Source organism: Phascolarctos cinereus, unplaced genomic scaffold (assembly GCF_003287225.1).
Source record: "Phascolarctos cinereus isolate Bilbo 61053 unplaced genomic scaffold, phaCin_HiC Scaffold_5;HRSCAF=322, whole genome shotgun sequence".
Classification (NCBI taxonomy): Eukaryota; Metazoa; Chordata; class Mammalia; order Diprotodontia; family Phascolarctidae; genus Phascolarctos; species Phascolarctos cinereus.
In genome coordinates, this window is record NW_027555958.1 from 230,714,313 (window position 1) to 230,726,725 (window position 12,413).

General features: G+C 40.6%; 1 protein-coding gene across 2 annotated transcripts in view; it reads right to left on the minus strand.

The window, feature by feature from the left end:
- The window catches only part of UBR2 (ubiquitin protein ligase E3 component n-recognin 2), a 145,847-nt gene extending 134,403 nt beyond the window's left edge, over positions 1–11,444 (minus strand). For both annotated transcript variants that reach the window (XM_020976796.2, XM_020976797.2), the window contains exon 1: positions 10,991–11,444. In XM_020976796.2, the coding sequence (XP_020832455.1) occupies positions 10,991–11,068 (78 nt within the window). In that variant the 5' untranslated portion in view covers positions 11,069–11,444. The remainder of the gene's footprint in view (positions 1–10,990) is intronic.
- Positions 11,445–12,413: the final 969 nt, after the last annotated feature.

The window sequence follows — 12,413 nt, forward strand, 5'->3', positions numbered from 1 at the left end:
CAACTCTCCTACTATTTATAAGGTGTTTTGATTTACAAACAACTTGTCAGAAACATGTGTATTATGTAAAGCAATGTATATTTATGTATGAATTCTGTCCTTCATATTAGTTATTAGAAATGACAGAAGAGAAATAGAGTGAGGAAAAAAAGGTAGAAAAAGTTCCCTTAGAAGCAGAAAGCTGGGAAACAATTTTTACAGCCAGTGTCTCTGACAAACGCCTCATTTCTAAAATATATAGAGAACTGAGTAGAATTTAAAAGAATATGAGTCATTCCCCAATTGACAAATGGTCAAAGGATATGAGCAGGCAGTTTTCAGAGGAGGAAATTAAAGCTATCTATAGTTATATGAAAAAATGCTCTAAATCACTATTGATTAGAGAAATACAAATCAAAACAACTCTGAGTTATCACATCACACCTATCAGATTGGCTAACATGACAAAACAGGAAAATGACAAATGTTGGAGAAGATGTGGGAAAATTGGAACACTAATGCGTTGTTGGTGGAATTGTGAACTGATCCAGCCATTCTGGAGAGCAATTTGGAACTATGACCAAAGGGCTATAAAATTGTGCACACCCTTTGACCCAGCAACAGCACTTCTAGGTCTGTATCCCAAAGAGATCATAAAAACAGGAAAAGGACCCACATGTACAAAAATATTTATTGCAACTCTTTTTGTGGTGGCAAAGAATTGGAAATTGAAGGGATGCCCATCAATTGGGGAATGGCTGAACAAGTTGTGGTATATGAATGTAATGGAATACTATTATGCTATAAGAAATGATGAACAGGTGGACTTCAAAAAAAACCTGGAAAGAGTTATATGAACTGATACTGAGTGAAATGAGCAGAACCAGGAGAACATTGTACAAAGTAACAGCCACACTGTATGATGACTGACTTTGATAGACTTAGCTCTTCTCAGTAATGCAAGGATCTAAGACAACTCCAAACGACTCATAATTAAAAACGCTATCCACATCCAGAAAAAGAACCATGGAGTCTGAATGCAGATGGAAGCATACTATTTTCTCTCTTTTTCTTTTATTGTTTTCTTTTATTTGTTCTTTCTTGTGGTTTCTCCCATTAGTTCTAATTCTTCTATACATCATAACTAATGTGAAAATATGCTTAATATGAATGTGTAAGTAGAGTCTATATCAGATTATATGCCAAAATATTATGGAAGTGAATGTTGAAAACTAAAAATAAATTATTTTTTTTAAAAAGTTCCCTTAAAGAATATAGGGCCATGAATTCCTAAATAAAAGAAATTCATGTTTCTTAAAATTAGTTCTCACTAGTTGCCACAATTACTGTTTCCCCCAACTTACTTTTTTTATGCTCTTTAAGTTAACCAATGTCTTTATTTTTTTAAATTAATTTATTTTGATTTATCAACAATCACTTCCATATGCTGTTGAGTTTAAAATTTTTCTCCCCCTTCCTCCCCACCACCCTCCCCAAGATGGAGCATAATCTGATATACGTTACACACCCCTCAACTTACTTTAACATTTACTTTAAATCTACTTTAAATATTTTAAATCTCTGATTTCATCAATATGAGCACACCTTCATCTGAAAGACTCCTACTGGGCAGTCTTTAGTTGCTGTAAAAAAAAAAATCATTTAGTAGCCAAGCTTCAGGCTGTATCTAAATCTCTTTGAAGTGAGCTAGGCATGTCCTCCACCTCCCAGAGGTCTGTTCCTGAATCTTTTCCAGCTTGATAGGACTTGCTAGAACTTGTGCTCCACTGGTATCACTTTTAAGAACTCAGAGTCACCTATCTACCAAGATGAAATACCACACAGCAGGGCTCCATTAGAGGACTCCTCTTAACATGTTTAAAAAAAAAATAAAAAATTGGAACCATGAATTAGTTTCATATTTATATTGGAAGTAAGTGATAAAGAAAGTAAATCTGAACAAAAATAATGCTTACTACTGAAGTTATCATCACATCATACTTACAGGCCTGCATTTCTTTTTCTAATGGTATGTTATAGACCCTGGGATGGAAAGTAGTAGAGCTGAAAGTAGTACAGTAAGACTCTTAAAGGTTTCTCCTCTCCTGTCATCAGACTACCAGGATGCATGTAATCTATCCCCAACACAAAACACTAGGAACATGCAGGTACTTCACCACTATGTAAGGGGTGAAAATTGTACCTTCTCTGTGCTACCATTTCCTCTAATATTTGGGCCTTCAACAAAATACATGACATTTGATACATTACAAAATTAAAATTATATTCCTCAGAAAAACATATAGAAAAGTATTTTTAACCACCACTAAAATCTTACTCGATTCTTCCTCATGGCATGGAAATGATGACCCTGGTTCTTGAAGGTCCACATGAGCAGAGTTCAAGCTTTGGTAGGCCCTATTAAACTGGGAAGGCTGTGGGTATGCACCTGGTATGTCTGTTTTCCAAGGACCGAGGAAGCTAAGTTCAGAAATGCTTGTAACTAGTTTATGGCAAAGTTATGAATTCTGGCCACAGCAACTCTCACAGATTACCTACTGAGTTATAAAGGGGTCTCACACTGCATCAATGGATGGAACACCCATGCCAATAAAGACTACTCTTTAAGAAATTAAACAAGTAAAATTTTTGTAGATGTTCCCTGATGTATCCCTCCCCCTTGATGCTCAAGACAGCTGCCTACCTTGCTTGCCTTTAAGTCCCCAATTTGTCCCAATATGACAAATAAAGGTGAAAAAAAATTGTAATACATTTATCCTACTAATTATCGGTTACTCTCACACACTATTTTGTACTGTATTAGAAAGGGTAAAAACTGTTTGCAAGCAATCCTTAAAACAATAATCATCTGAATTTATCTGATGAAGTTTTTGTGAAAAAACAGCTCAATATAAATTTATATTAGGAAATGTGTTCTCTTACAATACGAAAGGAGTTTACAAATGAAAACATCATTGATTACAAATGATAGGGGAAGAAACTGTCTTCTCCTTTTGTATTCTTCTTGCAATATGAGAAAAATGTCCACCTGTATAGTACTTTAGGTTTTACAAACAGCTTTCATGGATCATAGATTTGTACCTAGAAGGGACCTTATCAGTTATTTAGTCCAATCCTTTCATTTTACAGATGAGAAAAGTAAGGCCCACAGAGGAAAAATGACTTGCTCAAGGTCAAAGAGCCAGGACCTGAATCACAGTGTACCGGTATTCCAAATCTGGCCTTCTCTCCACTGTACCCTGCTGCTTTCTTCATAACAGCCCTATAAGTTAGGTGATATAAGTATTAGCCCCCTTTTACAGATAAGAAACAAAGGTCTAGAAGTTAAGTGACTGACTTGTCTACAGTTACACAATTAATAAGTGTCAGAGAAAGGACTTGAATACAAGTTGCTGCTTCTGCTATAGGAATGAACATCAAATTTTCCTATGAATGAACTATAGTCACCTGTAAAATCAACCATAAATCATTATATTCAAAGGAATTCTAGAAATTAATTCCAAATTCCAAAAACTAAGGCAGATCCTTAATTAAAAGCAACAACTGTAAACTGTAAACACTTATTTGTGGCATTATACTCAAATTTACTAGTGCAAGAAATGTAGACATACAGAATAGGTCTAGGACAACTCTACCTGCTGTGAAAACAATTCTGCCAAGTTAAAAAAAAATTAGAAATTGGAAATAAAGGAGTAGGAAGAAAAGGACATTTTTGTAATTATATAAAAGTACAACATGATAAAGAGTAATCTTAGAAAATCAAAATTTAGAAGCGATACTAATCAACAGAAAGCAGTGACAAGTCAAGTAAAGAAGCATTTATTAAGTGCTCACTATGTGCCAGGAACTGTGCTAAACACTGAGAATACAAATATAAGCAGAAAGATAGTCACAGCCCTCAAGGAGCTTATGTTCTAATTGGGAAAGACAACACATAAATGGAAGCTGAAAAGTAAATAGGGGTGGGGGAGATCCAGGAGAGAGCATGGTAGTCAGTAGAGTCAGGAGTGGAGTCTGGAGAAGAACGAAAATATTTTCAGACAACTAGACAGAGCAACGTACAGTAAAAAGTGCAGGACTTGGAGTTAGGAAGATCTGAATTTGAATCCTACCTCAGACACAATTGGTTGTGTCACCCTGAGCAAGTTGCTTAACCTCTATATATCTCAGTTTCCTCACCTTACTATAAAATGAGAATAACAGCACCACCCTTAAAGGGCTGCTGTGGGGATCATATTAATAACATATTTAAACAGCTTTGCAAACTTTAAAGCACTATACAAAAGCTAGCTATTGTTATTGTTGTTATTGTTATTAAATGGCTGGCCTGGGGTCATTCCTTAAAGTGAATGTTCTGGGAGGAAATAGTCAATCAGAGGAAGACCACAGGGGCAGACTATACTTCCAGCATGAAAAATCCAAGGGTGGAATGAACTTCCTGCACAAGGAGCCTTCTGTAGCATGGTAGAGAAAATCCAGAGTGAGGAATAGAGTCATGTTCCAAGTTCAAAGCCCTTTGGGCTTGTGTCCCAGGACACTGGCTTCTCTGGGTTTCCCTGCAGGTCTAGTTGCAACATCCAGACTGTAACCCTGAGCTTGAAGTGACAGACGGGATCTTTGATAGGCAGAAAATCATCCCTAGTCATATAGTATTAAGTACACCTTAGGAAAAGTAGTATGTTTCCAGTCATTTGAAATAGTTATAAACTAAGGATAAGGAATGAGATGAGACAAGCATTCATTAACTACAATTTCCAATGATAATGCGATTCCAACCAGTCGCCGGCTAAAATAAGATTCTAAAGGAAAGCTACTCCTTTATAACAAGTTACTTCCTTGCCTTTCTTCAAATGTAACTATTTAATTGAAATTTAATTTCAAACCCTATTTAATCCTATAATAGCACCAACATGAAAGCTATTATAATAAAATCTCATTAATTCATCCTAATTTGAGGGGGAAATCACTTGGAGAACACTGTGAAAAGAATGCCACTTCATTAATATCCAGCACATTCAGTGACCTCTAGTTCCTGAAGGCCATAACAATGGAGGGCAATCCCTGACATGTTCCCCTATAATTCAATACAGCAAACATTTATTAAATACCCACCCAGAGCATGGAATTCTGCTGGGCACCAGTGATATAGACAAAAATGAAACAATTCCTGCACTCAAGGAACTAATATTCTAATGGAATGATAATATACACACAGATAAGTATATATAAGATACAAAGTAGGGAATAAAGGTGGCAAAAAAAGAAATTTAAGTGTTCCAGAAAATTTGATGAGATTTCAAAACAAAAACCAACCTGGTGACTGGTAGGCTCCGGTAAGGCTTCACAAAGGAGTTAGCACCTGAGGTAAGCCTTGAGGGAAAAAATAGGATTCCAATGGGCACAGATGAAAAAAAGCAAACATGGGGGGGTGAGGGCGAGTGGAGTCTATATGAATGCAAGGAGGCAGGAAATGCCATGGAACAGTGATTAAGTCGCATTTGGTTGAAACATATAACATAGGAAGAACAATGTGAAATAGGGCTTAGAAAGGTAGGTTGGTACTAGAATATGGAAGGTCTTCAATGCCTGATTATTTTGTATTTCGAGTTTATTTGGATTTCTTTTTTATCCAGGAAACAATAGGGAACCACTAAGGGTTTTTGAGCAGGGAAGTACTATGGCAAGACTCGTGCTTTAAAGATGATACTGGCAATAGTGTGAAAAATAGACTGGAGATGCAAGAGACAGGACACAGAAGAACCAACAAGATGGCTATTATACATTAGTCTAAATGAAAGATAATGAAGGCTTGAATCAGGGTTGTAGTCACAGGATCATAAGATCTTTGATTTAGAACTGGAAGGGACCTTAGAGTTTATCTATTCCAGCCCTATTGTTAGATTAAAAAAAAAAAAGACAGATGTAGGAGGGATGATGCAGAAGGAAGAAAAACTGAGTGGATCTGGAACCTTACCAAATGACTCCAAGATTATTAATCTGAGTGACTAGGAAGAAGGTTGTAACCCCCTTCGGCTTGACAATGACTTGAAGGCAAAGAGGCTGGGTTCCAATTCTGACTCTTCCACTTGCTATCTGTGTGACTTTGGGTAAATAACTTAACCTTTCCAGTTACCAGTTACCTATACCTGCTTCTAACTAGATAACTTCTAGGGTCATTTCCACTCTAAATCTATAATCTAATGATGTTGTCCTCATAAATGATATTTATATAGGGCTTCAAGGTTTGAAAAGCACTTTACATGCATTATTGAATTTGATCCCAAAAAAATCATATAGGAATTACTATTCCCATTTATCTGTAAGATAAGAAAAGAATCAGCAAAGTCAAATAATTTATAAGCTAGTAAAATTAGGCTTGAACCTAGGTGATGCCAGTTCAGCTCTCTTTCTACTATACCAATAAGGAAGCTAATAGGAAACACTTCATGTATAGACTTGGAGACAGAATAAATCATCTGTTATTCCAGGACCAATCTCACTCAGAGTCTTATCATCAGGCTAGCCATCAGGCAATGAGTGTTTTTTCAATCACAATTCACAAAGACTAACCAAGGTTTAGAAGAGTTAGAATGTGGATAGGTGAAGAAAGACAAAAATCACAATTCTTTTAAATATCTAAGAAGTATATGATTCTGGTGGGAAGACAGCAAGAGACACTGGAGTCAGTCTTGGAGTGAAGGCCTGGGTTCAAATTCATACCCCAAACAAACTTTGTGACCCTTGGCATATCATTTAACCACTTAGTACCTCAGGAAACTCTCTAAGGCCCTAAGAGATCAAACAGCAGCTGATCTTCATCACAGGATGGGCTCAAAAATAAATATCACTCAGATGAAAAAGGGATAATGGGGAGCAGGGAAGAGAGAGTCTAAACATGATATTACTCAAAGAATTTTATATTTCAATAATTATCATAGTCATCGTTGAATCAGTGTACATGATGTCCCATGCAGTGCCAACTGCATTGTTAACCTTCAACTCTCAGATCAAACATTTCTTTCTTCTTTACATTATTAACTTGTTTAGCAATGGCTCACTTTAACCAATTTAAAAAGTAAAATTACAAAAGTAAAATGCAACTGCGAAAGTTTGAGCTACCAAAATGTAATTCAGTGAAATCCAAACTAATGACTTCCAATTGCAACCCCTTTGATCTCTCAATCAGTGTGGTTCTACAATCTACTGTACTATAGATTGCTAGGAGCCTGGGATTCTAGTACAGGTTTTCTTACTAGTTTTCTCACCATTCCATTCAATTCAATATTTGCTGAATGCCTACTTTGTGCAGAGCACTTTGGTAGACAATACGAAAAGATAAAAAGCTTTATAAATCAGGACCCCTCTACTCATGAAACTTACAATCTAAGAAGTTGACACAATTCAGGCATAAACAACGTAAAATAACATGTAAATACATTAGACAGGTACAGAGTGTTATGTGAGATCTAAGGAAAACAACACTACTGATTGGGGAAGGAAGAGGGAAATCAGGGAAGGCTTCATGGAGGTGGTATTTCAGTCTGGTTTTAAGGCAATAGGGAGTCACTTGAGATTTTTGAGGAGTGACATAACCTGACATATGCATTAGAATTATTTGTACGACAACATTAAAGATGGATTGGAGGGGGGAAAGAGAGCACCTTTAGAAAGGTATTGTAAGCATAACTCAAACAGAGGTATGAGAGGATACTCCCAACTCACTCCTGCTTGAAAGTGGGCAGTCTACAGGTGTTGCATGTTTTCAGAATTTTCAACGTATTGAACTGTTGTCCTGATTTTTCCCTCTTCTTTTTCTTTCTTTTGGCTTTAAAAAATACTATTTGTTATATGAGATGGCTCTCTAGGAGTAGAGGAGGATTCTGATGATGTTAAAAACAAAAGACATCAATAAAAACATTTTTTAAAAAAAGAAAGAGAATTTTAACATTCCAGGCAAGTGGTAATAAAGGCCTGAACTCAGGCAATAGCAGTAAAAGGGGAGAAACTGAAGATGTTAGGGAAGCAGAATCATAGACCTAGGGCTGGAAAAAACCTTAGCTGTCATCTAGTCCAATCCAATTGCTTCATTTTACAGATGAGAAAACTGAAGTACAAAGAGCTTAAATTGGCCAAAGTCACACAGCCATTATAAGTGGCAAGAGAACCAAGTATCTAAAGTATGGATCAAGTATGAACAGAGTATCTTATCAATGTAGATTAGCTGCCATTTATCTCATTATTTACTTAGTGAAGATTATTCCCATTTCTGTTTCCATGAATCAACACAGAATACAGGCGAAGTCTGGCCAAAGGTTTTCTAGTCTTTAGATGTAGGGTGGACAAAGTTACAATTCAGCACAAAGTGGATGGAAATAAAGCTTAACCAAACAGTTCTATACTATAGTTAAAAGGATTAAAGACTAAACATTTCTGATTCTTTGAGGAAAGTTGCCTTACAAATTCAACACATCGTAAACTAAGTTCCATTTATAGATCTTTCGGGCACTTCCTCCTAATTCCTTCCCTCATCCCTTTCCTTTATCCAGTCAAATTCACTTTAGTCCACTCTCACATTCACAGAGAACTTCCAAGCATTCATTTAACACAGTTAACATTCTCTCTCCCTTTCAAACATAGGCATCCATAAATTCACAGGTCATTCAAGGCAAATAGTAGCTTAAAAAAAAGCTCTGGCACTTTGGATATGGTACTATGCCAAGAAATCACTGAGAAACTAAAGTTATTTTCAGTTTTATTTACAAGCAATCTAGATGACCTGCTCTTAGTGCTCCTGCTTGTCCTTTCAGAAAAGGTTTCACTTCAGAAAAGATGTCATATATTCTACAAGGGTCATTATGAAATTCTGCTAGTTTTTATTGTCATTTTTTTAAAACACAAAGGTAGTTCTATGGCTTCATCTGACATGGTTTTGTTTAAAAACAATAAAAAAATGGTCTAGTACAGAAATATTAAACTCTTCGACCTAAGGCTAGCAAAACTTCTTAGAATAAATTGTAATTGGAAAATTTTTAACAAAATAAATAAAAATATAATACAAAATAGAGAATGTTAATTTGTAGTCTAAGTCAATAGTTATTTCTATTTGAGTTTGACACTACTGGTCATAACTCTTCCAAATATCAATACAAACCTAAAGGTAGGGTCAGCTGGGTGGCCTAGTGAAAAGACTCCAGGGAAAAGACTCATCTTCCCGAGTTCAAATTCAGCCTCAGACATTTACTAGATGTATGACTCTGGGCAAGTCACTTAACCCTGTATGCCTCAATTTCCTCATCCATAAAATGAGCTGGAGAAGGAAATGGCAAACCACTCCAGCATCTTTGCCAAGAAAAAACCAAATGGGGTCATGAAGTTACCACGGAACAACAAAGTAAAAGTAGTGGGTGTCCTATTGTACTTGTAGATCTGCTACTCTGTAAAAATGACTTCTTTCGAATAAAAGTGGGGGGGGGGTTAAGACAGAATTGGAGAGGAGGGAAAGGAGTAGACAGAAAGGGAGAGAAAAAGAAGAGACAGGAAGGAGGGGAAGAGAGAAGATAGAGAAGAGAGAATAGGAGAAAGGGAGAGAGAAAAAGAGAGTCGGGGGAAGTAGGGGAAAAGGGGAGAAGTGAAGAAGGGAGAAGGGGCAGGGGGGAGAGGGGAAGAAGGGGAGAGGGAAAGAAGGGGAGAGGAAAAGAAGGGGGAAGGGAAGAGAAGAAAGGGGAAGGGGGGAAGAAAGGGGAAGGGGAAGAAGGGAGAGGAAAGGGGATGGGGGAAGAAGGGGGAGGAAAGGGGATGGGGGAAGAAGGGGGAAGAAGGGGAGAAGGGGGAAGAAGGGGAGAAGGGGGAAGAAGGGGGAAGAAGGGGGGAAGGGGAAGAAGGAGGGAAGAAGGGGAGAAGGGGGAAGGGGAAGAAGAGGGAAGGAGAAGAAGGGGGAAGAGGAGAAAAAAGGATAGAAGGGGAAGAGGGGAAGAAAGGGGAACAGGGGAAGAAGGGGGAAGAAGGGGAAGAAGGGGGAAGAGAAGGGGAAGGAGGAAAAGGGGAAGAAGGAGGAAGAGGGGAAGAAGGTGGAAGGGAGGAAGAGGGAAGGGGGGAAGAAGGGGGAAAGGGGAAGAAGGGGGGGAAAAGAGGAGGGGAAAAAGAGGGAAGAGGGGAAGAAAAGAAAAGGTAAGAAGAGAAGGAAAGAGAGGAGAAAGAGAAAGTAGAAGGGAGAGAGAAGACATGAGATAAGAGAGAAAAAGACAGGAGAGAGTGTCAGGTATGGAAGGGGTGGAGGAGAGAGAAGAGAAAGAGTGGAGGGAGATGAAGGGGGGAGGAAAGAGAGAGGAGCACAAGGGAGAGAAATGAGAATACAGAGGAGAGAGATAAAAGAGAAAAGAAACAGGAAAGGAGAAAGGGAGAACATGAGCAGAGAGAAGACAGAAGTGCAGACAGACGAGAGGAGAGAACAGAGGGGGAGAAAGAAAGGAGAGAGAGCCTGCTCTTTTGTCCCCACTCTGTCCCCCAGGAGAGTAGATTTCTGGACACCTCCAATGAATGCTGAATGACAGGTGGGGGGGGTCGTCGGATGCTACAATTGTTTACTCGCTCCTCCCCGAGACAAGAGGCGAGGGAGAGCGAGCAGCCTCCCCGTGACACCCTACAACCTGGAGAGGGTGATCTTTCCAAAGTTGCCAAGAGGAAGACTCGCTGGCAAGAAGCGGCTGCGGCGCATTTTACAGTTTGGGGGGAGGAGGAGTCCAAGCCCCGGCGGTTTCACTCGGCCCCGGGCCGGGGGAGGAGGGGGGAAGAGGAGGGAGCCGGACAGCGGGGTCCCGGCCCCGCTTCTGGGACAGGAAGGGACAGGTCACGACGGGACGGCGGGAGGGGGACCGCTCCTCCGCACAGCGGAGTGACCGCGCTCGGACAGGAGCGGCCCGGGGTCCGTCGCCCCCCTCCCCAGACATCCCGACCACCCCCCACAGTCCGTTCTCCGGGCCCCGAAGCTCACCCCGGCGGTCTCCTCGGCGGAACATTCCAGCAAACTCCGATCGATGGCCTGCACCTCCGGCTCCAGTTCCGACGCCATCTTCTCTCCTCCGGCCTCCGCCTCCGCTGCCTGCCTCCCTCAGCCCCCGGGGGCCGCGGCCGACGCCCCCGCCTCAGGCAGCTCCGCTCCCCGGAACCCGCCGGGTGGAGAGGGTCAGGCAGGGAGGAAGGGTAGAGTGGAGGAGGGAAGGGAGGAAAGCAGGCGGACGACAGGGGACGGGGACCGGGACGGAGACGGGGGTGGGAGAAGCCCCTGGTTCTGCCTCTCGGGACTCAGCGGCACGTCACCGCCTCCCAGTCCCGGAGAAAGGACACGGTGGGCCCCGGGGCCTAGTGTAGGAGATCTCCTCTATCGCGTCCCAAACCGGGGAAGGGGCAACAACACCATGGAGAGCGAGCAGGGCATTGTGGGGACTGTAGTCTTCTTCCCGGGGCTGCCGGGAGGGAGGTGGTGCTGGCCAGCGAGCCACAAGGGCATTGTGGGAGTTGTAGTCCGACTTCCGAACTCTACCGCGGGGGAGGGGTAGAGTAGGGAGGGAGTCGAAGGCGTGGAATTTGCTGCAAAAACAGTGTGGTCTGAGTTGTAATCCTCTTTCTCCCTTCAAAGCTCAGCCATCCTCCTACTTGAAGTGTTTCTTAATTTCCCCAGCTACCAATGCCCCCCCCCGAAATTCCAGTGTATTTACCTTGTCTGTAGTCTGAATTTATTTATATGTATACGAGTGAAATGTAAGTTAATGAGCTTATGAAACTGTTTCTGTTTTTTGTCTTTGTGTGCTCAGTGTCTAGAACAGTGCCTGGCAATAATAGGCGTTTAATAAGAACTTGATGTATTGATTGCGTACTCTCCCGCCAAACAAACAAAAAAACCACTCCCCTTCCGAATTTCCCTATTTCTTTCAAGGGTGCGTCATCTAGGTTAGCATCCTCATTATCCTTGATTTCTCACTCTCCCTCACCCCACACACCCAACGGTTATCAAATCTTGTCATTTCTATCTTCACAACAGCTCTCATATTGGTCCCCTTCCCTTCACTTACTCATTCACTCAATAAATTTTGATTACTGCTATGTACTCACTAGGCCACCCCCATAATTCATTCCAGTTTCACCCCTCTCCTGGACTATTGTAGCATTCTCCTAATGAGTCTCTGCCTCAAGTCTCTTTTCCAATATATATCCAATATATTCTAATATATATCTAATATATTCCTCTACCTCATACCAGGAATGCACTTTCCGGGGGTGGCGAACCTGTGGCCTCCAGGCCACATGTGGCCTCTGAATGCAAAAGGTCTTGGATCCAAGTTTTTGGATTCAATCAAAGGGCTGCACTTTGAGGACCTAAAGGACTACTTGTGGCCTCGAGGTGGCAGGTTCCTCAC